The 23,144-nt window shown below is 44.1% G+C and overlaps 1 protein-coding gene across 4 annotated transcripts in view; it reads right to left on the reverse strand.

Annotated features, from left to right (window-relative positions):
- The window catches only part of LOC109906452 (FMR1 autosomal homolog 1), a 32,951-nt gene that overhangs the window by 5,976 nt on the left and 3,831 nt on the right, over positions 1–23,144 (reverse strand). The window contains exons 2-11 of one of the 4 annotated variants that reach the window (XM_020504160.2): positions 14,091–14,143; positions 11,096–11,189; positions 10,266–10,337; positions 5,388–5,536; positions 4,932–5,025; positions 4,593–4,709; positions 4,327–4,497; positions 4,143–4,221; positions 2,846–2,955; positions 2,138–2,224 (exon numbers count right to left, since the gene is read on the reverse strand). In XM_020504160.2, coding sequence (XP_020359749.1) covers positions 2,138–2,224; positions 2,846–2,955; positions 4,143–4,221; positions 4,327–4,497; positions 4,593–4,709; positions 4,932–5,025; positions 5,388–5,536; positions 10,266–10,337; positions 11,096–11,189; positions 14,091–14,143 — 1,026 coding nt within the window. Of the gene's footprint in view, positions 1–2,137; positions 2,225–2,797; positions 2,956–4,142; positions 4,222–4,326; positions 4,498–4,592; positions 4,710–4,931; positions 5,026–5,387; positions 5,537–10,250; positions 10,338–11,095; positions 11,190–14,090; positions 14,144–23,144 lie in introns of all 4 variants that reach the window. The other 3 variants (XM_020504159.2, XM_031791964.1, XM_020504158.2) reach the window with 3 other exon arrangements.

A 23,144-nucleotide genomic window follows, 5' to 3' on the forward strand; every position in this document is an offset into this window, starting at 1 on the left:
CACGTTGCAGTTGGGGGTCCTGATGCACTATGCCAACTGCTCCCATATGTATTCTTAAGTAAATATATTCTGTTAATAGTCCACTGAAGTTTATTGGAAAATACTGGCCGCCGACTCGTCTTCTTTCATTACAACATAGACAGAAAGAATATCTTGTGTGGGCAAAGAGCCTGGACCGCTGTGGGCTGGCAAACATTTATTTTGAAACATACAGGACCCGTCCCAAAATGGCATCACATTCCCTATATTGTGCACTACTTTTGTCGGGAGTTTTATGGGCCATACTGCAAAAGTTTGACGTGAAATTTCAGTATCTGAGGAGAAGGAAAAAAGCCTTTTCAAGACTGACATACATCTTTTTCAGTTCTGCAGTGTGGGCAAGACTGTGGGTAGCCGGATCAGTTTAGGAGTGTAAGGGCTGGGGATCAAATACACTGACAGCAGTTCACTGGGGCCTTTTGGTTAGGTGAGGTGGCTGAGGGTGTCACTTCAGAATGCAACAGCTGCTGAACAGCTGACCCTTGAGGGAGGTGGCTGACCAGGAGCAAGGGGGTGCAAGGATGGGTAGAGGCGTTATTTTGGGAGGCTAGGGTCCAGATAACCTGTAATCTACACCGCTACCCCCTCTTCCAAACACTGAGCAGGGGACTATTTATAAAAGCACGCAGGGTAAGGGTAAAACGGAGCTACTCTCAGCAGCTTTCACATGGAGGTAAAGGGTGGATGGAGGGGGGACAGGTGACCACTGAAATGATCTGGAACCCCCACCCACCCCACAAGTCCCCAGACAGTATACAGTACATCACCTTTTGAAAGACACTAGTTTCCCATATTCACAAGTAGGTAGATTAGAAACTTTCTCCTGATTCAGGGTCAGATATTAATTGCCTTCTATGGTTATGGGGGAGGGTAATTTGATCCTAGAACTGTGGGTAAGGGGAACGCCTACCATGCGTGTATATTCAGGCCATTGGCCCAGTCACAGTGCCTAGGTTTACTCTAGATATTCAGAGGCATATAGGGTCAACATTTACTGTGCCTTGAGAAAGAATTCATATCCCTCGACTTACTCCACATTGTTCTGTTACAGCCTGAATTCGAGCTACACACAATACCCCATAATAACAAAGTGAAAACATGTTGAGACATTCCTGCAAATTTATTGAAAATTAAATAGAGAAATGAAATTTACATAAGTATTCAAACCTCTAAATCAATACAGATTAGAATCAACTTTGGCAGAGATTACAGCTGAGAGCTTTGCACACCTGGATTGTACAATATTTGCACATTATTCTTTTAAATTATTCAAGCTCTGTGAAGTTGGTTATTGAACATTGCTTGACAGCCATTTTGAAGTCTTGGGTTTATGTGATTTAAGTCAAAACTATGCCACTCAGGAACATAATGTCACCTTGGTAAGCAACCCCAGTGTACACTGGGCCTGTGTTTTAGGTTATTGTCCATCTGAAAGGTTCATTTGTTTCCCAGTGTCTGTTGCTTAGCATTATTTAGTTTATTTTTTATCACCCCCCCCCCCCCCTTGCCGATGACAAGCATACCCATAACATCGCAGACACCAACATGCTTGAAAATATGAAGAGTGGTACACAGTGATGTGTTGCGTTTGCCCCAAATATAAAGCTTTGTATCCAGGACATTGAGTTTTAATTTAGTGCAATTTTGCAAAAGGATGCATGTTTTGGAACATTTTATTCTGTACAGGCCTCCTTTTCACTCTGTCATTTGGGTTAGTATTGTGACTATAACGTGGACCAAACCTCAGTTCTCCCACATTACAGCCAGTAAACACACTGTTTTAACGTCAACATTGGCCTCATGGTGAATTCGGTTTCCTTCCTTTCCGGCAACTGAGTTAGGAAGGATGCCCGTATCTTTGTAGTGACTGGGTGCATTGATACACCATCAAAAATGTAATTAGTAACTTCACCATGCTCAAAGCGACATTCATTATTAAACATTTCCACAAACAATTCCACTTTGACATCATTAAATCTCAATTTAATACAATTCAGCCTGTAACAAAATGTGGAAAAAGAGGAGTGAATACTTAGAGGGTTGAGTGTCTATTACTTGTCTAGTGGTCTGTGTAAGGGTTTCTGCTTGTGTGTCTCACCTGTAGGTAGGCCACATGGTACTCCAGCAGGGCCTGGGCATTGCTGATGTTCTCCTTAGTTCCCACAAAGACAAAGGGGACCATGCCCTGGAGAGGAGGAGAGGAGGATTTAAGACAGTAGACTGGTAGAGTAGACCTACTAGTGGAGAGCGCGTCATGGATTTGAGGGGGGAAGAGTCCTGCTGTTTAGTCATGGACATTTGTACATTTTCGCAAAGGCCAAAGAACCGATGTATTTACGTTGATGTAGAAATACGCTGAATGAGAGAGGGTTCTCTTTGAAGGATTTTTTTTTTTTTACTTGCGTGTACGCTCACAATCACAAGAAAGCACACTGAACAACAAACACCAACCGATGAGACCCCAGCCAACCCCCCTAGAACAGGTGCCGTACAGACAGACATGCTGTGGAAACTGAAATGGGATAACTGGCAGCCTGTAGACAGAGCTTATGGTTTTACAGAAATCCCAGTTGAAGGACTGCTGGATTTCCTGCTTATTCTCTCCTAACTCCAGAAATCTTCCAACCAGAATCTCTGGAAATGTTGGGAAAGCGATCAGAATTTTGACAAAGACGATGGCGGTGACGGTGAAAACATAGAAGCGGTAATTAACACCGTGGTACGGTTATTGTTAGAGCGGCCGCAGCGCTCCATTCACCTCTTGTTTAGGGGCAGTGTCTTCTCTGCCAGCCCCCTGCCTGCCTACCTCCTCCCGGGGAAGCTTTTTGTCGTTGTCCCCCTCGATCCGGACCCGAACCACACCCGACTTGTCTACGATCTCCTGAATGACTTTTCCGTTCTTGCCGATCACTTTGCCTGGGAGAAGGGGGGGGGGGGGGGAGAAAAGGTGGACGAGTCAGGAATAGTTGGACGAGTCAAGTTTATATTAAAATTAAAAACAATGGTACAATTGAGATGGTATCAATGTTTCTCAATACATGTATATATACAGGACATTTTGTGATTGACTAAATCACAGGTATGTGCTTTAACTTGTTGAGTGTAGGGAGGAGGATTTGGATTTTTTGGGATGAAAAACATACCCATTTGAAACTGCCTATTTCTCAGGCCCAGAAACTAGAATATACATATAATTGTCAGATTAGGATAGAAAACACTCTAAAGTTTCCAAAACTGTCAAAATATTGTCTGTGAGTATAACAGAACTGATATGGCAGGCGAAAACAGGAGGAAAATCAAACCAGGAAGTGGCTTCTATTTTGAAAGCTCCATGTTCCATTACATGCCTTCGCTCCATTTAAAGGGATACCAACCTGATTCCTTTTCCTATCGCTTCCTCAAGGTGTCAGTCTTTAGACAAAGTTTCAGGATTTTATTTTGAAAAAAAATGAGTGAGAAAGATAACATCACGTCAGTGGATAGCTGGGTGTTCGCAGAGTTTTGCTTGCGCAACAGAGTGGGGCAGCCATTGTCTCTCCCTCTCCTATTGAAAAAGCGACAGTCCCGGTTGATATATTATCGATTATATATTTTAAAAACAACCTGAGGATTGATTATAAAAAACGTTTGACATGTTTCTGTGGACATTACGGATACTATTTGGAATTTTCGTCTGCGATGTCGTGACAACTCAAGCCTGTGGATTTCTGAACATATCGCACCAAACAAATGGAAGTATTTTGGATATAAAAATTATCTTCATGGAACATTTGTGTAACTGGGAGTCTCGTGAGTGAAAACATTGCTTTTCTGATTTTCGTGACCAAGCTACTTTGATACTAGGTGTTCATAATGTTTTTTTTCTAGTGATCGATAAACTCACAAACGCTTGGCTTGCTTTCGCTGTAAAGCATATTTTCAAAATCTGACACGACAGGTAGATTAACAACAAGCTAAGCGGTGTTTTGCTATATTGCACTTGTGATTTCATGAAAATTAAATATGTTCAGTAATTTTATTTGAATTTCGCACACTGCAATTCAGCGGGTGTTTTTGAAAATTATCCCGCTAACGGGATGGGGTGCGTCAAGAAGTTAACTCACCTACGAGGTTCCTGGGCACCTGGAAGTAGTCTTCTTTGAACTCCAGGAAAACCCTGGCCAGTTTCACTGCTTCTGGAGTCTGCAATGCAAACAAGCCATTATACACAGAGACAAAGACTGACACACACACCAAGACCCCTCTCTCTCACCTAAACACACGCACAAACACGACACGCCCACACACCTCTCCGTAGATCCTGAAGGTGCAGCTCTCCTCCTCCAGTTCGATGGCGGTGACACCGGGCACCTTCCTGGCCTGCTGGATGTTGGCACCGTGGGAGCCAATGGCCAGACCCATCAGGTCTTCCCTTACCTTCACCTCCTCCTGGTATGCTGACGCCAGCTGCTTACTGGTCTGGGGGGCAAGGAGAAAAGGGTGTATGTCTCGACATTTTGATGGCCGGTCTCCACGTTACATTTTAATTGAATGAACATAATGTGCATTTGTACCTCAAGGTGTTTAGTGGCTTCTTCGTTGCGGGACATGAGCATGAGCTTGGTACGGATGCTGCGGAAGTGCATGTCACTCAGGAGAGCAGCACGCTTTACTGACGTCTCGTTCGTTGACTAGAGAAAGAGAATTAGTGTGAGAAAGCTACTTTTACAGAGAAAAAAAGGACAAAACTATGGTCCGTATTAAAAACATGTCGTAGTTGTTGTGTTGATATAGGATCAAGTCCATATAACCTTATGAATGACCTAAAAAGGCTAAATTGATCCTAGATCAGTACTCCTACTCTGAGAAGCTTAGTGAATACAGGCCCTGGAAGCAGTAGTTGTGATACTGACCAGCACAGTGAGCTCGTGTGAGGCTGCACTGTAGAAGATACAGTTGGCTCCGATGGCTTTCCTGAAGTCTTTGTGGATGTTGTCGTTTGCACAGCTGTTGGTCCAACAATAAACTCTGGGTGAATCCACAGTTACTCACAACAATAACAACGCACTATGTAGCTACTGAGAGAGGTGCCATTGGACTGGCCAAACACGACAAAGCTCAGATGACATTTCAATGTATTTAACTGTAACAAGAACCCCCTCACAAATAGAATAAACTACATAGTTCACTACGAGACGGAACAGTCAAAAGTAGTGCACTAAATAGGAAATAGGTTTTCCATTTCATGTCAAAGCAATATACTCCCGTGACTATTGGAGTAACACCCGTAGACGGTCAGTCTGAGTGCAGTGCTACAGCGCCACCAGTGGTGAGGCAGGTGTAGTGCAGTGCCAGGGTCAGACACTCACATGTCCCGGAGGTCTTCTGGGACAGCGATGGGGACCTTGTGGAAGGAGTTTCGGGAGGAGGGGCTGTTGGGGTTGACGGGCCGGATGCGTTCGTGTGTGACGATCTCGTTGTATGTGGCGTCGCAGGCTGCGTACTCGATGACGTAGAACTGAAGGGTTCAAATAGAGACAAGGGTTCTCAGAGAGAAATGGCAAGAGAAATAAAAGTAGTGCTGAAGAGTAATCAATAGAGACCGACCCATATGAACATATGGTCCAAATAATAAGGAGGGGCCATATTCAGTCAGGCTAGACACGTTAATACTACCCAACTACCTAGTCAGCAAACACTGCAACAAATCTAAAACAGACCAAGACTGCATTCATACCACAGACAACTTATTTCTCCATCACATTGAGGATTAATAGGGTTTTTAAGGAAAGTAAATAAAAAATGGCACTCTTTAATATTTCATCCAGCATAGCCTTTATTAATTTGATTGATGAACCAAGCCCTTTTTCTAGTCCCCTCTGGCTCAGAATGAGAGCGAGAAAGAGGGAGGAGAAAGAGACGGAATACACCACACGCCATGCTCTTAGGCCAGTTTTAAAACCATCACTAAACAGAGCAGACATTCCAACAGGGCTTTATCACGGATCCAAATGCAGTTGTCGTATCTAGCGTCACACAGCACGAGGCCTCAATAACCAACACCTCAGTCTCACCCTACTGACCCATAGTCAGTCTGCCTGTTTGATTCCCATTGGATTCCCAGAGCTCCGGTCAAAAGTAGTGCACTATATAGGGAATAGGGGGCCGACTCGGGAAGAAAACGCCTCGCCACTCCTGAAGATCTGAGAGGATTGAATAGGTATAAAACAATGGTAGTTGCTTTCGAGTTCCTTCTCATAGACTAGGTGAAACTTCCCACATAATTCCACCTAGAGAATGCTTTCTGATCTACAGAAGTGCGTCAGGTGTAGGGGTCAAAATGGAATCTAGAATCTGTGTATAGTCTGGGTGGCCCTACAGTATGGGCCAGCCTGCATTAAACACACAATGCGCTTCCTGCTGCCTTAGCTGACCCTATTAACCTACACTAGACTGCTGTCGGTCGGTCTGGCCAAGGAATGACTGAGGGATATCCCATAGTGGATGAAGAGGGTGTGTAAAATGCTGTTTCATCACACAACATGCACATGACACGAGAGTGCACCAAATTTTTTTTTTTTTTTTTTTTTTTATTTCACCTTTATTTAACCAGGTAGGCTAGTTGAGAACAAGTTCTCATTTGCAACTGCGACCTGGCCAAGATAAAGCATAGCAGTGTGAGCATACAACAAAGAGTTACACATGGAGTAAACAATTAACAAGTCAATAACACAGTAGAAAACGAAGGGGGGGTCTATATACAATGTGTGCAAAAGGCATGAGGAGGTAGGCAAATAATTACAATTTTGCAGATTAACACTGGAGTGATAAAAGATCAGATGGTCATGTACAGGTAGAGATATTGGTGTGCAGAAGAGCAGAAAAGTAAATAAATAAAAACAGTACGGGGATGAGGTAGGTGAAAAGGGTGGGCTATTTACCAATAGACTATGTACAGCTGCAGCGATCGGTTAGCTGCTCAGATAGCTGATGTTTGAAGTTGGTGAGGGAGATGAAAGTCTCCAACTTCAGCGATTTTTGCAATTCGTTCCAGTCACAGGCAGCAGAGTACTGGAACGAAAGGCGGCCAAATGAGGTGTTGGCTTTAGGGATGATCAGTGAGATACACCTGCTGGAGCGCGTGCTACGGATGGGTGTTGCCATCGTGACCAGTGAGCTGAGATAAGGCGGAGCTTTACCTAGCATAGACTTGTAGATGACCTGGAGCCAGTGGGTCTGGCGACGAATATGTAGCGAGGGCCAGCCGACTAGAGCATACAAGTCGCAGTGGTGGGTAGTATAAGGTGCTTTAGTGACAAAACGGATGGCACTGTGATAGACTGCATCCAGTTTGCTGAGTAGAGTGTTGGAAGCCATTTTGTAGATGACATCGCCGAAGTCGAGGATCGGTAGGATAGTCAGTTTTACTAGGGTAAGCTTGGCGGCTTGAGTGAAGGAGGCTTTGTTGCGGAATAGAAAGCCGACTCTTGATTTGATTTTCGATTGGAGATGTTTGATATGAGTCTGGAAGGAGAGTTTGCAGTCTAGCCAGACACCTAGGTACTTATAGACGTCCACATATTCTAGGTCGGAACCATCCAGGGTGGTGATGCTAGTCGGGCATGCAGGTGCAGGCAGCGACCGGTTGAAAAGCATGCATTTGGTTTTACTAGCGTTTAAGAGCAGTTGGAGGCCACGGAAGGAGTGTTGTATGGCATTGAAGCTTGTTTGGAGGTTAGATAGCACAGTGTCCAAAGACGGGCCGAAAGTATATAGAATGGTGTCGTCTGCGTAGAGGTGGATCAGGGAATCGCCCGCAGCAAGAGCAACATCATTGATATACACAGAGAAAAGAGTCGGCCCGAGAATTGAACCCTGTGGCACCCCCATAGAGACTGCCAGAGGACCGGACAGCATGCCCTCCGATTTGACACACTGAACTCTGTCTGCAAAGTAATTGGTGAACCAGGCAAGGCAGTCATCCGAAAAACCGAGGCTACTGAGTCTGCCGATAAGAATATGGTGATTGACAGAGTCGAAAGCCTTGGCGAGGTCGATGAAGACGGCTGCACAGTACTGTCTTTTATCGATGGCGGTTATGATGTCGTTTAGTACCTTGAGTGTGGCTGAGGTGCACCCATGACCGGCTCGGAAACCAGATTGCACAGCGGAGAAGGTACGGTGGGATTCGAGATGGTCAGTGACCTGTTTGTTGACTTGGCTTTCGAAGACCTTAGATAGGCAGGGCAGGATGGATATAGGTCTGTAACAGTTTGGGTCCAGGGTGTCTCCCCCTTTGAAGAGGGGGATGACTGCGGCAGCTTTCCAATCCTTGGGGATCTCAGACGAGATGAAAGAGAGGTTGAACAGGCTGGTAATAGGGGTTGCGACAATGGTGGCAGATAGTTTCAGAAATAGAGGGTCCAGATTGTCAAGCCCAGCTGATTTGTACGGGTCCAGGTTTTGCAGCTCTTTCAGAACATCTGCTATCTGGATTTGGGTAAAGGAGAACCTGGAGAGGCTTGGGCGAGGAGCTGCGGGGGGGGCGGAGCTGTTGGCCGAGGTTGAAGTAGCCAGGCGGAAGGCATGGCCAGCCGTTGAGAAATGCTTATTGAAGTTTTCGATAATCATGGATTTATCAGTGGTGACCGTGTTACCTAGCCTCAGTGCAGTGGGCAGCTGGGAGGAGGTGCTCTTGTTCTCCATGGACTTCACAGTGTCCCAGAACTTTTTGGAGTTGGAGCTACAGGATGCAAACTTCTGCCTGAAGAAGCTGGCCTTAGCTTTCCTGACTGACTGCGTGTATTGGTTCCGGACTTCCCTGAACAGTTGCATATCACGGGGACTATTCGATGCTATTGCAGTCCGCCACAGGATGTTTTTGTGCTGGTCGAGGGCAGTCAGGTCTGGGGTGAACCAAGGGCTGTATCTGTTCTTAGTTCTGCATTTTTTGAACGGAGCATGCTTATCTAAAATGGTGAGGAAGTTACTTTTAAAGAATGACCAGGCATCCTCAACTGACGGGATGAGGTCAATGTCCTTCCAGGATACCCGGGCCAGGTCGATTAGAAAGGCCTGCTCACAGAAGTGTTTTAGGGAGCGTTTGACAGTGATGAGGGGTGGTCGTTTGACTGCGGCTCCGTAGCGGATACAGGCAATGAGGCAGTGATCGCTGAGATCCTGGTTGAAGACAGCGGAGGTGTATTTGGAGGGCCAGTTGGTCAGGATGACGTCTATGAGGGTGCCCTTGTTTACAGAGTTAGGGTTGTACCTGGTGGGTTCCTTGATGATTTGTGTGAGATTGAGGGCATCTAGCTTAGATTGTAGGACTGGCGGGGTGTTAAGCATATCCCAGTTTAGGTCACCTAACAGAACAAACTCTGAAGCTAGATGGGGGGCGATCAATTCACAAATGGTGTCCAGGGCACAGCTGGGAGCTGAGGGGGGTCGGTAGCAGGCGGCAACCGTGAGAGACTTATTTCTGGAGAGAGTAATTTTCAAAATTAGTAGTTCGAACTGTTTGGGTATGGACCTGGAAAGTATGACATTACTTTGCAGGCCATCTCTGCAGTAAACTGCAACTCCTCCCCCTTTGGCAGTTCTATCTTGACGGAAGATGTTATAGTTGGGTATGGAAATCTCTGAATTTTTGGTGGCCTTCCTGAGCCAGGATTCAGACACAGCAAGGACATCAGGGTTAGCAGAGTGTGCTAAAGCAGTGAGTAAGACAAACTTAGGGAGGAGGCTTCTGATGTTGACATGCATGAAACCAAGGCTTTTTCGAACACAGAAGTCAACAAATGTGGGTGCCTGGGGACATGCAGGGCCTGGGTTTACCTCCACATCACCCGCGGAACAGAGAAGGAGTAGTATGAGGGTGCGGCTAAAGGCTATCAAAACTGGTCGCCTAGAGCGTTGGGGACAGAGAATAAGAGGAGCAGGTTTCTGGGCATGGTAGAATATATTCAGGGCATAATGCGCAGACAGGGGTATGGTGGGGTGCGGGTACAGCGGAGGTAAGCCCAGGCACTGGGTGATGATGAGAGAAATGACGACATGGACTGATCTTGATGTTGAAAAGAGGACTAAATAGCTAAAGTATTGGTTGAGAATTAGATATTCTTCATGCCTCTGTTCACAAAAGAGAGTGAAACTTGACTCCTTACGAACACACACCGTGCCACCCCACCGACCCCATGCCGGCCCCAGCGTGCACCCAACCCCTAACTCACCAGTCCCTGACTCACCTCTCCCTTCATCATTCTCACCCGGGCCAGCCACCAGCCACATGGCTCCTGCTCGTTGGCCCTGGAGTACACCTGGGGAGGGGTAGAGGAGAGATGATTAAAACTGAACAGAGTTTATACCTGCAAGGGATGCAAACTTCCACTATAAATTCTGGATTTCCTGTTTAGGCCCATTTCCTCCTGTATATAGGAATCTTCCAAACAAGATTTCTAGGAAACTTGGGAGTTCCCATAATTTTGCAACCCTAATACCTGCTTAGGGACGCATATAGCAAGGATGGTACCAGAGCAATAAGAGGAATATAACTGGACAATTACAAAAAGAGGGAATCTCTTTGGAAATCAATGTAGCATAAACCATCACTTTCAGGTGTGAAAAACTTATAGGAAAGTGATAATTGTGAATGTATGAGATATAAATTAATTATATGGACAATGAGATGAGTTTGTCTCAATGGTGATAATGAGTGCTGCTGTGATGAATGGAATCCTAGCTGGCTAATCACGTGACTAAATTGGACCGTGGTTAATCTCTCTCTATATCACGTTGCCGTGGTGAACAGGACTCTGGGTAATCTCTGGACTAGCAGGGAACTGCCACATGGGTAGTAATCTCCAGCTATGACTGGAATCATGGCGGAGGAAGCAAACTAGACCGTTGATAGTGATATGGATTAATGTATGGTACAGGACTCTGTATGACATCACAGTAACACTGGGGGGGGGGGGGAATCCCCCCCCAGAAATCCCTGGAACTTTTCTAGAAGCAGTTTCGCAACCCTAGAGGGAGATAGTGGGGTTTGTGACATGACATGAACAGCCTGGCGTACCTCAACCTCCTCTCCCTCGCCGATGTCCTTGTGGTAGTCGGCTGGAGGCGGCAGCCGCACGTCACTGAAGGGCAGCTGTCTCTCTGGTTGCCAGCTTTTTAGGGGGACAGGGAGAGAGGCCAAACAATCAAACACACACCGGTCAGCCATCTTACAAACAGGAGACACCTTAAAGACTACAACATCAGCCAACTCCCTCTTCCGGTCATGTGATTTATAACAGGAAACAAGTCCACTACCCGTAGCACTTTCTCTGGCCTCTGAATGCACGTGCGTGCAGGGCTCTACAGTGCGACCATTTTACTCGAATATATGCACCAAAATATTTTGCTGTGAGACCTGGAATGTCATTTTTCATTGTACTCCTAATTGTCTGTGTGCACCTACATTAACTTAGGCACACACGTGCTCCTTGTAAAAAATTTTAAAAAAGTCAGTGTGTAGAGCCCGTGTGTGTGTGTGTGTGTGTGTGTGTGTGTGTGTACTTCCAGAACATAGTCCCTAATGAAATTACTAAGAAACACAGCAAAACACAAGAGACAGACCCAAAAGAGTGTCAACCCCTAACATAAGGCTTAATAGTCCTGCTGCCTGAGGCGGTGTTCTCTAGCTGACAGACAAATCTCATGGTGACAGTCAGTGAAAGGGAGTATTGTACAGTTGAAGACGGAAGTTTACATATACCTTAGTCAAATACATTTAAACTCAGTTTCACAATTCCTGACATTTAATCCTAGTAAAAAAAAATCTGTCTCAGGTCAGTTAGGATCACCACTTTATTTTAAGAATGTGAAATGTCAGAATAATAGTTGAGAATTTCAGCTTGTATTTCTTTCATCACATTCCCAGTGGGTCAGAAGTTTACATACACTCAATTAGTATTTGGTAGCATTGACTTTTAATTATTCAACTTGGGTCAAAGGTTTTAGGTAGCCTTCCACAAGCTTCCCACAATAAGTTGGGTGAATTTTGACGTATTCCTCCTGACAGAGCTGGTGTAACCGAGTCAGATTTGTAGGCCTCCTTGCTCCCAAGCACTTTTTCAGTTCTGCCCACAAATGTTCCAACTTTGGAAGGATGCTTGGGGTCAATGTCCATTTTGAATACCTATGTCTTGAGATGTTGTTTCAATATATTCACATTTTCCTACCTCATGATGCAATCAATTTTGTGAAGTGCACTAGTCCCTCCTGCAGCAAAGCACCCACAAAACATGATGCTGCCACCCCCGTGCTTTACAGTTGGGCTGGTGTTCTTCAGCTTGCAAGCCTCCCCGTTTTCCTCCAAACATAACGATGGTCATTATGGCCAAACAGTTCAAATTTGGTTTCATCAGACCAGAGGACATTTCTCCAAAAAAGTACAATCTTTGTCCCCATGTTCAGTTGCAAAACGTAGTCTGGCATTTTTATGGCGGTTTTGGAGCAGTGGCTTCTTCCTTGCTGAGCAGCCTTTCAGGTTGTCAATATAGGACTAATTTTTCTGTGGATATAGATACTTTTGTACCTATTTCCTCCAGCATCTTCACAAGGTCCTTTGCTGTTGTTCTGGGATTGATTTGCACTTTTCACACCAAAGTACATTCATCTCGAGGAGACTGAACGCTTCTCTTTCCTGAGCGGTATGACGGCTGCGTGTTCCCATGGTGTTTATACTTGCGTACTATTGTTTGTTCAGGTTAACATGGTACCATCAGGCATTTGGAAATTGCTCCCAAGGATGAACCAGACTTGTGGAGGTCTAGAATTTATTTTCTGAGGTCTTGGCTGATTTCTTTTGATTTTCCAATGATGTCAAGCAAAGGGGCATTCAGTTTGAAGGTAGGCCTTGAAATACATCCACAGGTACACCTCCAATTGACTCAAATGATGTCAATTAGCCTATCAGAAGCTTCTAAAGCCATGACATTTTCTGGAATTTTCCAAGCTGTTTAAAGGCACAGTCAATTTAGTATAAGTAAACTTCTGACCTACTTGAATTGTGATACAGTGAATTATAAGTGAAATCTGTCTGTAAACAATTGTTGGAAAAATGACTTGTGTCGTGCACAAAGTAGATGTCCTAACAAACTTTCCAAAACTATAGTTTGTTAACAAGAAATTTGTTGAGTAGTTGAAAAATGAGTTTTAATGACTCCAATCTAAGTGTATGTAAACTTCTGAATTCAACTGTATTTTTGCAATGGGAAAAGCCATAAACTTACTGGGTGTAACTCAATTACATTTGGTAATGATCCTAAGATGGCACCTATAATCTACAGTAGATAAATTATCTACATATAGACTGTGTGTGTATAAAGGCAAAGTGAGAGAGACGAATAGAATCATCATAAACGTCAGTGGATTACAGAACACGTATATCGGGAGATAGTGTGTGTGCATTTATCTAAAACACTAAAAACGAGAGCTCGGCCTAAAAACAGCTCAATGTACTGCAGCTTTGTTAACAAATTCACAGAAAGATACTTATGCTCACTAAGTGAGGGGGTTCATGATAATTTTAATATAGGCTAGCATTCACATAAAATAAGGTTGGACTGTACACAGGTTGAGGATATTGGTGACAATATGAACAAAGCAGGCACTCATAGAAAGCACAGGTTTCAACCAGTCATGTAGTATCTCACACAAACAGCGACTCCTCCACAAGGCGGGTTGGAACAGCAGAACCATCCCAAGAATGTCAGGGGCCACTGTCCAGTACGCCTGCCTGTATACCTCAGGACTATATTTAGGGACACCACAGACGGACAGAGTCAACTAGAGGAAGAGGAGCGGGGGGGGGGGCTACTATAAAGGGTTTTGTGGACAGCCGTGTCCCGAGCACAGGTGGTGCTGAAATGGGGATTTCAGGAAGAAAGTAAAACAAACAAGGAAGGCTGACTCGAGCAGCGTGGGTATGCTGGTGTGTGTGTGTCTAACTAGAATAAACCTGTGACTCAGTAACTCACAAATAGAGGAGCTACTACACGTCACGAGTGTAAATAACAACTTACTTGTTTTCAAATACTATTGTGAGTGAGTCTTCATGGACATCTTTGATGAACCCCTGAAAAAGAGGAGAAAAGGTTGATGCGTATGCATGTCAGAGGGTAAAAACAGGTCTCTAGGGCCGGCACGGTTATGGATGAAGAGTCCTGAAAATAAAACCAGTGGAACAAATGGCTGACTGAAGTGGGGGCGGGGGGCATTCGTGCAGTCGAGTCCTTTTCTACAGTAACATGGACTCAATGTGAGGAAACATTGTTGCGCCTTGCAAAAATGTAGAATGTTTATTCAAAATGTTGACCGAAGTGGCTCACGCAATGGAGTGTTTGTCATGTTAGTCGAGTTGAATCAACAAATCACGGCACATTGAAGGTTACACATCCTTTTACCTCGTTTTGCTCCCATGCGTACACTAGCAATGGTCGCCAGTCCACTCATTATCGTCTCTGACTTGAATGAGGACGCCTGTATTATACATTCGATTTGTATTGCAGTACATGCAGTCAGGAGCAGAGGAGAAAACAGGAGTAAAAATGTGTTGCTGTTCGTACGGTTACTACGGCGACCGCAGTAATTTGGCTGGCAGCTATCCACAATTCCATGACCGTCACAACCCCAGGTCCGACTGCACAAGCGTGCACGCAGATCAAAAGTGCACAACACGACCCTCCCCACTGGAGAAAGTTAAGTGATACTGGATCAACAGCAATTACAAGAGACTCCTCCTCCAAATCTGTCCCCCATCCATCAGTCAGCCCTCCACAGATCTGTCACACTGTGCCATTAACTCCCCGTAAGGGTGACAGTTGGGAGTAGTGGAGGGAGGTTGCCATGGTGCTTAGTGTTACACTGCCTTATATGGGGGCAAGAGGTCGCTGGCAGTGGCACTAGGGCCTGAGAGGGAGAGTGATTGTCAGAGCTTCACCTGCTGGAAAGGAAACCTAAGGTTTCGAGAGGCAGCGCAGGCGTTATGCATACTGAAAGGCCTTACAAGTGATAGCATCAAATTCCCTTATACTACACAATCTAACAATAACTTCAGTTCTACTGCTGCCACTTTTAGGCAGAGAGAGACGGCCCCAGAGAGAGACTGCCAATGAGCCAGAGGGACGCCAGATTGTGTTGTGACAGTGCAATTCAAACTGCCACTGTCTGTGTTGCTGTCACTCAAACTGCAGGCTAGTGCTACAGAGACAAGCTAGCTACTAGTTACCAGAGGGGGGGGAGAAGAAGAAAATAAAACACTTTGGATAGCTGCCTTGTTTGATGAAAGGAGACGGGCATAGTATATTCCAATACATGGCTTACTGAAGTAGTTCTAATGAATGGTGTTCATTTTACTACCAGGTCAAAGGTCAGGCATGCCTTTTGGCATGAGTGCACAGAGGTTAGAGTGTCATTCCCGGTGGTACAGTGAGGTCACTCCTTCTCCGGCCATGTGCTGCACTAGGATAACTCCCCACATGCCCAAAGACGGACCACTCTGGCGTGGGGGTGCCAGGTCTACTCTACACAACCCTGGTATAGGACGACATCTCTGTTAGCACCTGTGTAAGGAAGGTATTTTTTATTCCGTTTTAATATTGGACACAAGACCACAAATACCAGCAAATCTCCAAGTCACTTGAATATTGGAAATCTGTTCCAAAGTATTCCCACGCATAATGCTATAAGAGCCTACAATCTTCTGGGAAGGCTTTCCACTAAAAGTTGGAACACTGCTGCGGGGACTTGCTTCCATTCAGCCACAAGATTATTATTGAGGTCCAGCACCGATGTCAGGCGATTAGGGCTGGTTCGCAGCCGGCGTTCCAAATCATCCCCAAGGTGTTCGATGGGATTGAGGTCAGTGCTCTGTGTAGGCCAGACATGTTCTTCTACACCGATCTCGACAAACCATTTCTGTATGGAACTCGCTTTGTGCAAGGGGGCAGTGTCATGCTGAAACCGTAAAGGGCCTTCCCCAAACTGTTGCCACAAAGTTGGAAGCACTTTGTAGTGTCTACTCTCTTTGTACAATGTCATTGTATGCTGTATCGTTTAGATTACCCTTCACTGAAACTAAAGGGACCAAGCTCGAACCATGAAAAACAGCCCGAGACATTCTTCCTTCAAACTTTAGTTAGCACTATGCATTGAGGCAGGTAGAATTCTCCTGGCATCAGCCAAACCCAGATCGGTCCATCGGACTGCCATATGGTGAAGAGTGATTCATCACTCCAGGAGAATGCGCTTCCAATGATCCAGAGTCCAATGGCAGCGAGCTTTGTCACTCGAGCCGACGCTTGGCATTGCATATGGTGATCTTTGGCTTGTGTGTTGCTGCTCGGCCATGGAAACCCATTTCATGAAGCTCCCGGCATTGTTTCCAGAGGCAGTTTGAGAGCTCGGTAGCGAGTGTTGCAACCGAAGACGGATGATTTTTCACACGCTAAGCGCTTCAGCACTCCGCGGTCCCGTTCTGTGAGCTTGTGCCCTACCACTTGGCGGCTGAGCCGTTGTTGATCCTAGATGCTTACACTTCACAATAACAGCACTTACCAGAGCAGCACTAGCAGGGCAGAATTTTGAAAGACTTGTTGGAAACGTGTTGAAAGTCACTGAGCTCTTCAGTTTGTTTATGGCAATTGCATGGCTGTGTGCTCAATTGTATGCACCTGAAATAGCCAAATCCATTCATTTGTATATATAGTGCACATGTGATCGTATACAAAATTTAAGCAAGGTTTGAAATGGTGTTTTAGTCAAATATATCCATTTCGGCTTCTTGTGGTTAAGTTCCTGTCCACAATTTATTTGGCCCCATGACCATCCGCTCATCCGCTCCAGATCTATACATATACATAAACAAAATTTTAAAAAAAACATCCCTTTTTCAGTACCCTGTCTTTCAAAGAACATTTGTAAAAATCCAAATAAATTGACAGATCTTCATAGTAAAGTGTTAAACACTGTTCCCCATGCTTGTTTAATGAACCATAAACAATTAATGAACATGCACCTGTGGAACGGTCGTTAACTTGAGTGTAGGGGGTAGTATTTTGATGTTTGGATGAAAAACGAACCGAAATGAAACTGCGTATTTCTCAGGCCCAGAATCTAGAATATGCATATAATTATCAGATTAGGATAGAAAACACTCTAAAGTTTCCAAAACTGTCAAAATATTGTCTGTGAGTATAACAGAACTGATATAGCTGTGCAGCAATGCTCCCCATCCAATCTGACAGCGCTTGAGAGGATCTGCAGAGAAGAATGGGAGAAACTCCCCAAATCCAAGTGTGCCATCGACAGAGCCGTCACAACATTCAGCCAGCATGATAGATGTTAACAAAGAGCAAGATCAACCAATGACATTCCCATTCTTGCTCTTTTTCAACTAAATGGTTTATGTTACCACAGATCTCCATGTGGCAAAGTCATTATAGCTGTCATTATTCTTGACCTGTGAAACCTAGTGTCTAGTCACCACAGCTGACCCCTCAAGCAGGGACAACATTCCCCCTGGTCCTCCAGATCACGCTTAAACGGGAAACCTGCAGTTCACACAACTGACAAATGGAGGTATTTTGGATATAAAAATAATCTTTATGGAACAAAAGGAACATTTATTGTGTAACTGGGAGTCTCATGACTGCAAACATCCGAAGATCAAAGGTAAGCCATTAATTTTACTGCTTTTCTGACCAATCTACTTGGCTGCTAGCTGTTTGTAATGTTCTGTCTGCTGAGAGAGATATCCTTACATCAACGCTTGGTATGCTTTCGCTGAAAAGCTTTTTTGAAATCTGACACGCCAGGTGGATTAACAACAAGCTAAACTGTGTTTTGCTATATTGCACTTGTGATTTCATAAAAATGTAATATTTTTAGTAATTTCATTTGAATTTGGCAATGCAGCGGATGTTGACGAAAATGATCCCGCTAACGGGATGGGTGAGTTAAGACACTAACAGCTTACAGATGGTAGGCAATTAAGGTCACAGTTATGAAAACTTAAGACACAAATGAGGTCGACCGGGCCTGTACTAGAGGTCGACCGGGCCTGGACTAGAGGTCGACCGATAATGCTTTTTCAACCCCGATGCCGAATATTGGAGGACCAAAAAAGCTAATACAGATTAAACCGGACAATTTTTTAAATTCATTTATTTGTAATAATGACAATTACAACAATACTGAATGAACACTTATTTTAACTTAATATAATACATCAATAAAATCAATTTAGTCTCAAGTAAATAATGAAACATGCTCAATTTGGTTTAAATAATGCAAAAACAAAGTGTTGGAGGGGCGAAAGTGCAATATGTGCCATGTAAGAAAGCTAACGTTTCAGTTCCTGGCTCAGAACAAGAGAACATATGAAAGCTGGTGGCTCCTTTTAACATGCGTCTTCAATATTCCCAGGTAAGAGGTTTTAGGTGGTAGTTATTATAGGAATTATAGGACCATTTCCCTCTATACCATTGGTATTTCATTAACCTTTGACTATTGGATGTTCTTAAAGACACTTTAGTACTGCCAGTGTAACAGTATAGCTTCAGTCCCTCTCCTCGCTCCTCCCTGGGCTCGAACCAGCAACACAACACCATCGAAGCAGCGTTACCATGCAGAGCAAGGGGAACAACTACTAGAAGGCTCAGAGCGAGTGACATTTGAAACGCTATTAGCACGCGCTAACTAGCTAGCCATTTCACTTCGGTTACACCAGCCTCATCTCGGGAGTTGATAGGCTTGAAGTCAAACAGTGCAATGCTTGACGCACAACGAAGAGCTGCTGGCAAAACGCACGAAAGTGCTGTTTGAATGAATGTTTACGCGTCTGCTTCTGCCTACCACTGCTCAGTCAGATACTTGTATGCTCAGTCAGATTATATGCAACCCAGGACACACTAGATAATATCATCAACCATGTGTAGTTAACTAGTGATTATGATTGATTGTTTTTATAAGATAAGTTTAATGCTAGCTAGCAACTTACCTTGGCTTACTGCATTCGCGTAACAGGCAGTCTCCTTGTGGAGTGCAACGAGAGACAGGTCATTATTGCGTTGGACAAGTTAACTGTAAGGTTGCAGGATTGGATCCCTAGAACTGACAAGATGAAAATCTGTCTTTCTGCCCCTGAACAAGGCAGTTAACCCACCGTTCCTAGGCCGTCATTGAAAATAAGAATGTGTTCTTAACTGACTTGCCTAGTTAAATAAAGGTCTTAAAAAATACATTTTTAAAAAATACAGATTTCGATTGTTATGAAAACTTGAAATCGGCCTCTTGCCTGTACTCTAGAGTGGGATCGATTTGGAGGTGGAGGTGATCCCTCATGGTCTGGGGTGGTCTTTGTTTGCAGTCATGTAACAGCATCAGACTGCCTGCAATGACGTCAAGCTCAATCTCAGCGCTGTGCGTTACAGGGAAGACACCCTCCTCCCTCATGTGGTACCCTTCCTGCAGGCTCATCCTGACATGACCCTCCAGCATGACAATGCTACCAGCCATAGTGCTCGTTCTGTGCGTGATGTCCTGCAACACAGGTATGTCAGTGTTCTGCCATGGCCAGCGAAGAGCCCGTACCCGAATGCCATTGAGCACGTCTGGGACCTGTTGGATCGGAGGGTGAGGGCTAGGGCCATTCCCCCAAGAAATGTCCAGGAACTTGCAGGTGCCTTGGTGGAAGAGCGGGGTAAGATCTCACAGCAAGAAATGGCAAATATGGTGCAGTCCATGAGGAGGAGATACACTGCAGTACTTAATGAAGCTGGTGGCCACACCAGATACTGACTTTTGATTTTGACCCCTTTTGTTCAGGGACACATTATTCCATTTCTGTTAGTCACACGTCTGTGGAACTTGTGCAAACAATGTTCTTCCCCAAAAACATATCAAAATGACAATCTAGCTAACTATATAGCTGTCATCTAAAATAACCCTAATTTATAAGACAATTCTTATTTGATTAATGAGGGCTGGACCCATCTAAGTGAAGCTAGCCACAATAAGGATTAGCCACAATAATGGACTTTGCGGTTAGCGTTCAAAATGAAAGTATGGTATAATTCTACTATTTGTATTAATTTGCATCAGTCATTGACAAACTGCAAATTCCACTATTATGCCTATGCCTTAATTTGGCTAGCTTCACAACACACAACCCGGTCAAGCCCTCACTAGCCACATGAAGCTTGCTGGCTACTTATAACGTTAGCTTTGGGCAACAGGGTTTGGTAGCTGGCTAGATATTCATTTTCGTGAACTGAAGTTCAATTTCAATAGGTGAACAACAAGTGGCAACCTAGTCAATACTTACAAGGATTCCTAAATCATTGCTAAGAATAATGAAAATGACTGCAGTTTTTACTGGTCATTGATTTCAGGCTGGTTGTATTGGTGCTAGCTAGGTACCAAGCTAAAGCTAGCTAACACAGAAGTTGCAGTCGAACAAATGACCGCGGAATTGTAAACACATCGTTCGTGGCCAGTGTTTGCTGACTTTTTTGTACAGCTTTGACAGTGCTACCGTCTCTTTTTTGACACGCAAAGACCTAAACACCATTCCATAGTATGTATGTCATGAAGCTAATAGCAGTGATGCTATTACTGTGTAACTCAAGTAGGACATTATCGGAAAAATAGCGCACTTGATAGTGTTAACCGGTGCTTGACCAGTCGGCGAAAGCCAACGTCACCCACGACAGAACGGTTGATTGTCAAGGGCAATGAAATTAATTCTCTTGGCTTTAATGGACTTTGCCTTCAAGTTGTCGTCTCGCTGAAATTGTTACTCTTTCAAATGACTGCTTGACCCACACAGCAGACATTGTGGGGTAGGTTAGGAATGGTGTGTTGCACGTGTAGCGCAATTTTTTTTTACGTAGCGTCATTATGTCATGTACCTACATTATTTAGGTGTGCAAGTCAGCTGTGACATCGGTTTTGCACATCAGCCGACAGATGTTGGCATTTTTAGCGAATATCGTCCGATACCGATATGTTCACCGATATATCGTGCATCCTTAACTTTAGGAATACACAGGGAGACTCTGCGGAAGCCTATTCCCACCCCTAATTATTATATTTTTTCCCACGTTCTCTCAAAATGGACTAAACAATATTGAGAACTTATTTGAGAAGTCCAACATCCCGAAGTCGCCTCTTCACTGTTGACGTTAGAGACTAGTGTTGTGCGGGTACTATTTAATGAATCTGCCAGTTGAGGACTTGCGAGGTGTCTGTTTCTCAAACTAGACACTTGTGCACAATTGAGTAATCGGACAAGTACACCGGGGCCTCCCACTCCTTTTTCTCGTCTGGTTAGAGCCAGTTTGCACTGGTCTGTGAAGGGAGTAGTACACAGCGCTGGCCAAGGAAACTGAAGATCTCGTACATTTCTCACATGGAATAGCCTTCATTTCTCAGAACAATAATAGACTGATGAGTTTCAGAAGTTGGTTCTTTGTTTCTGGCCATTTTGAGCCTGTAATCAAAACCACAAATGCTGATGCGCAGATACTCAGCTAGTCGAAAGGACAGTTCTATTGCCTCTTTTATCAGAACAGTTTCCAGCTGTGCTAACAATTGCAAAAGGGTTTTCTAATGATCAATTAGTCTTTTAAAATTAACTTGGATTAGCTAAAACGTGCCACTGGAACACAGAAGTGATGGTTGCTGATAATGGGCCTGTGTACACCTATGTAGAAATTCCATTTAAAAAAAGAATATGCCATTTACAGCTACAATAGTCATTTACAACATTAATGTCTACACTGTATTTCTGATCAATTCGATGTTATTTTAATGGACAAAAGTGCTTTTTTTAAGGGACATTTCCAAGTGACCCCAAACTTAACTATAGTTTGTCATTTTTTATTTAGCTAGGCAAGTCATTAAGGAACAAATTCTTATTTGCAGTGACGGCCTTGTTCAGGGGCAGAACGACAGATTTTGACCTTGTCAGCTCGGGGATTGAATCTAACAACCTTTCAGCTACTGGCCCAAAGCGCTAACCACTAGGCTACCTGCCACCCCAATAAATACATATATACATAACCAGTCAAAAGTTTGGACATGCCTGCTCATTCAAGGGTTTCTCTTTAATTTTACTATTTTCTACATTGTAGAATAAGTGAAGACTTAACGATGAAAACACATATGGAATCAGGTAGTAAACAATCAAATTTTAAATCAAAATATATTTTGATGTTTTATTATTCAAAGTAGCCACCCTTTGCCTTGATGACAGCTTTGTTTACTCTTGGCATTCTCTCAACCAGCATCATGAGGAATGCTTTTCCAACAGTCTTAAAGGAGTTCCCACATATACTGAGCATTTTTTGGCTGCATTTCCTTCATGCTGCAGTTCAAATAATCTCAAACCATTTCAATTTGGTTGAGGTCGGGGGATTGGGGATGCCAGGTCATCTAATGCAGCACTCCATCACTCTCTCAGGACGCTGAAATGTTGCGCGATTTTTAACAAAAAGCTGCGAAAATTCGCATCATCCCAAAGAGGTTTTAACAGTTGATGTTGAGATGTCTGTTACTTGAAATCCGAAGCATTTATTTGGGCTGCAATTTCTGAAGCTCGTAACTAATAAACATATCCTCTGCAGCAGAGGTAACTCTGGGTCTTCCATTCCTGTGGCAGTCCTCGTGAGAGCCAGGTTCATTATAGCGCTTGCTGGTTTTTGCGACTGCACTTTTATACACACTTTCAAAGTTCTTGACATTTTCCGGATTGGCTGACCATGTCTTATCGTAACGATGGACTGTCATTTCTCTTTGCTTATTTGAGCGGTTCTTGCCATAATATGGACTTGGTATTTTACCAAATAGGGCTATCTTCTGTATACCACCCCTACCTTGTCACAAAATAAATAGTCTCTAACGCATTAAGGAAAGAAATTCCACCAGTTCACTTTTAACAAGGCACACCTGTTAATTGAAATGCATTCCAGGTGACTACCTCATGAAGCTGGTTGAGAGAATGCCAAGAGTAAAAGCGTGGCTACTTTGAAGGTCAAATATATTTGTTTAAAACTTTTTGGGTTAATACATGATTC

The sequence above is a fragment of the Oncorhynchus kisutch genome, linkage group LG16 (assembly GCF_002021735.2).
Source record: "Oncorhynchus kisutch isolate 150728-3 linkage group LG16, Okis_V2, whole genome shotgun sequence".
NCBI classification, from domain to species: Eukaryota; Metazoa; Chordata; class Actinopteri; order Salmoniformes; family Salmonidae; genus Oncorhynchus; species Oncorhynchus kisutch.